Below are 4,370 nucleotides of genomic sequence, written 5' to 3'. Positions count from 1 at the left end.
GAGAGAGAGAGAGAGAGAGAGAGAGAGAGAGAGTAAGTACGTGGTGAAACAACAAACTAATGGATGATAAAGACTTGTCTCATCTCATCTCATCTCCTCTCATCTGGTCTTATCTCATCTCATCTTATATTATCTCATTTCAACTATCTTATGTTATGTTATATTATGTTATCTGATCTGATCTTATCTTATCCTATCTGATCTGATCTGATCTGATCTTATCCTATCTGATCTGCTCAGCTGCACCAGCACTGACCGTCACAAGAGTTGTCCCTGTGGTTGTACTCAAAGCCCTGTTGACACACACAGGAGAAAGAGCCGGGTACGTTGACACATGTCTGGGGACACCTCCTCTCCTCTGTGTCTTTGCACTCGTCAACGTCTGGGGGGAGAGGTGGAGTGTGGGGGGAGAGGGGGGTATGGAATTATAGGGTTGTTGGTTCGTTTGTTTGCTTTTTTGATAGTTTGTTTGTTTGTTTGTTTGAGAAAAGAGAAGAACATCTGTAAGGGAAAATGGGAAATGTAAGAAATTGTGAAATGGTATAAGTTTCACGAAGACAGAAAGAGAGACAGAGACAAAGACACACACACATACACACTCACACACACACACACACACACACACACACACACACACACACACACACACACATACACACACACACACACATACACAGAGAGAGAGAGAGAAAGAGAGAGAGAAAGAGAGAGAGAGAAAAAGAGAGAGAGAAAGAGAGAGAGAGAGAGAGAGCGAGAGAGAGGAGATAGACAGACATACAGACAGACAGACAGACAGACAGACAGACACCACCTACCAACACACGTCCCGCTCACATCCTCATAGCCCGGCGGACAGACACAGACAAAGTCCCCGGCCGTGTTCTCACACAGCTGATCCTTCCTACACGGGGCTGGAACCCGGGCACACTCGTCCACGTCCACAGCACACCCGTCGCCCGTCCACTGGGGCCGGCACACACAGCCACGCGTTGCGTCACAGCTCACCTGGCGACCTCTACACTGGCACTCACTCTGGCAGTTCTCGCCATACCTGTTCTCGGGGCATGCTGGGGGAGAAAATTGGGGGGGAGGGGGGGGATGATGATGATGGTGGTGATGATGATGATGGTGATGATGATGCTGCTGTTGATGATGCTGATGATGATGATGATGATGATGATGATGATGATGATGATGATGATGATGATGATGATGATGATGGCTCTTTCCGATATCCAAATCGCACAAATACGTAACTTACCAGTGGACGTTTTATTGCTATTGTGTCATCCCTTTTTTCTCAGATACTATGTTCCTGAAGAAGCCATAGGGGCGAAACATTGACCATCCAGGCCTATACGAACATCCGATTAAATGTGGCCAACCCTATTCAAGTCTCAAGTACTTTTTTTTCTACTGTAAACCATGATGATGGTGATGATGATGATGATGATGATGATGATGATGATGATGATGATGATGATGATGATGATGATGAGGATGATGAGGAGGATGATGATGATTCTGCTGATGATACCATCATCATTATGATTATCAGATACCCCCCTCATCATCATTATAATTATCATATGTCCCCCTCATCATCATTATGATTATCAGATATCCCCCTCATCATCATTATAATTATCATATATCCCCCGTATCATCATTATAATTATCATATATCCGCCTCATCATCATTATGATTATCATATATCCCCCTCATCATGACGTCACTCACGTTGACATGCCAGGTCGTCCTGAGACAGACGATAGCCCGGCAGACAGGAACAGGTGTACCCGCCCACACTGTTGTCACACCTCTGGCTACACAGCCGCTGGGAGCACTCGTCTATGTCTGGGGACGGGACGGCGGGGGGAGTGGGGGGTTACGTCTGCTTCAACACTATTACGTTAATTTAGAGACAGCGACACAACGGCAAGTGGTAGAGATTTTAGCTTTAATGAGGTTTTGCGGCGCTCACAACTGCATAAGGTCATATGAGCGCCAAGGGGTGAATGTCAACAGTGAAGTCCTTACAGGGAATCAGGCTTACTCTGCTCACCTCTCTAGCCTCAACAGCACAAACTCAGCTTCGACTATCAATGCACCCCGGAAATAGCGGGTCACAAGAGTGTGACAAACATATAAAACAAGTAGAGGAAATGATGATAGTAAGGGATAGGAAAGAAAAGGCAGCAGTTCCAGAACAGTAATTATCAGGACATTGATGAATTAGCCCATTTACAATTCTACTGTGCATAAGAACATGTTAATGTCCCCCCTTTGGGAACGGCCTAAAGACACTTCAGTCAGTAGTACCGGCCCGTGTGGGGGTGTAGAGGTGTTATATCTCCTGCAATACTGTTAGGTTAATTAAGAGGCATCAACACGACGTAACATGGTGTATGTTTTACGCTCCTACCAACAGTATTCTTTTTTTTTATAGTAGAAGGTTTTACGGCGCTCGCAACTGCATAAAGTCATATGAGCGCCAAGGGGTGGGTGTCAACAGAGAAGTCTTTACAGGGAATCAGACTTATTCTGCTCACCTCTCTGGCTTCAGCAGCACAAAGTTTGCTTCGACTATCAAGGCACCCCGGAAATAGCAGGTCACAAGAGAGTGACAAACATACAAAAGAAGTAGAGGAAAATGATAATAGTAAGGATTAGGAAATAAAAAGCAGCAGTTCCCTGTTGTAGATCAGGCACAGTTATGAGCGTGACATGAATCAGCCCATTTACAATTCTACTGTTCTTGAACGAGAAATGTCCCCCCTTTGGGAATGGCCTAAAGACAATTCCGTCAGTGGCACCGCCCCGGGGGCAACAGTATTATGTTAATCAAGGGACAGCAACTCAATAGAAAATAGTATAGGGTTTTGTTTTAGTAAGAGTTTTACTGACTTGTAACACACTTGTGTCATATAAGCGCTGAATATTGGAGGTGTTAAAAGAGAGTAACAAACACAAAAAAAAAGATGGAGGAGAGATCAGAACGAGAGATGTTTGATAGGAAAGAAGAAACAAACACAACTAGAGCTCCCGCCAACCACCCATATTAGGTTATTTAAGAGTTAGCAACACAATAGTCATTTTTTTTCTTTTCTTTTTCGTAAGTGTTTTACGGCGCAACTGCATAAGGTCATATGAGCGCGCAGGACACATTAAACATTTTCAGTTCGTAGGAAATTTGGAAAATTGCCCGGGTTGCGGCCGAAGCCTACTCTTATCGATTTTAAACCACCAAGGGATCTTTAACGTACGCAACTTGCACCTTCGAGATTTTTCGCCCTTGGTCGAGAGGGCTCGGTGTAGATCTTTCCTACTAGAAGATCAGTGGTGTGGCTGAAAGACAGCAGTAAGAAGGAGCCAAGGAGTAGCAGTAGAAATGCTGCAGAAAGAGTCAGGAGCCCAGAGGAGGGGGCAAAGGAGGTGAAGGGGTGGGAGGCAGAAAGACGAGATGAAAGCAGACGACAGAACATTGCTAGAGAGCAAGAAAGGAGGTGAAAGGAGACAATTTAAGAGAAAAGTTCTTTCGGTGGCTACCCGGATTCGAAACCAGCACCTTTGAATGAGAGGCCAACACCTTAACCTCTAGGCCACGAGAGCCCCCTCAATAGACACTTTAGAAGAATCTAAACAGCTTCCTAAAGATAGGGTTGTGTTGCGTTCTGTTTCAATTTCTTCTAAATAGAAAAATCTTCTTTTTTTAGAGCACAACTGACCACAGAACACAACAAAACGAGCAACAACAAAACTGAAAAGAAAGAAAACATACAAACGCTGTCTTACTAATCAGGTAGTCTAATAAACCACAGTGTACGTGTGTGTATACCTTGACAAGACACACCGGTACTAAAACAACACAATATACGTGTGTGTATACCTTGACAAGACACACCGGTACTGAAACAACACAATATACGTGTGTGTATACCTTGACAAGACACACCGTTACTGAAACAACACAATATACGTGTGTGTAGTGTGTAGATCTATACCTTGACACAACACACCGGTACTAAAACAACACAATATACGTGTGTGTATACCTTGACAAGACACACCGGTACTAAAACAACACAATGTACGTGTGTGTAGTGTGTAGATCTATACCTTGACAAGAGACGCCGTCGGCCATGAGCTCAAACCCCGCCCCACAGAAACACTGGGCCTGCCCGTCCGTCACCCGACAACCGTACGAGCAACTTTTGCTACTCCCCAGCTGTTTGCACGGGTCCTGGTCTGCAAGGAGAGAAGATTAATTGAATGAGTTTTACGGCACTTGCAATACAATCAGGTCATTTAAGTATGAAAAGAAGAATAGAGATGTATACTTGAAAGTAACATGCGCACACCTCACCCC

At 44.5% G+C, this 4,370-nt stretch overlaps 1 protein-coding gene across 1 annotated transcript in view; it reads right to left on the bottom strand.

The window, feature by feature from the left end:
• The window catches only part of LOC101858851 (fibrillin-3), a gene marked incomplete at both ends in the record, with an annotated part of 89,182 nt that overhangs the window by 9,242 nt on the left and 75,570 nt on the right, over nucleotides 1–4,370 (bottom strand). The window contains 4 exon segments of the mRNA XM_035968945.1: nucleotides 257–382; nucleotides 816–1,067; nucleotides 1,742–1,858; nucleotides 4,121–4,249. Of these exon segments, the coding sequence (XP_035824838.1) occupies nucleotides 257–382; nucleotides 816–1,067; nucleotides 1,742–1,858; nucleotides 4,121–4,249 (624 nt within the window).

This window comes from Aplysia californica, unplaced genomic scaffold, assembly GCF_000002075.1.
Source record: "Aplysia californica isolate F4 #8 unplaced genomic scaffold, AplCal3.0 scaffold00099, whole genome shotgun sequence".
Classification (NCBI taxonomy): domain Eukaryota; kingdom Metazoa; phylum Mollusca; class Gastropoda; order Aplysiida; family Aplysiidae; genus Aplysia; species Aplysia californica.
This window is presented reverse-complemented; position numbering and strand designations above follow the sequence as displayed.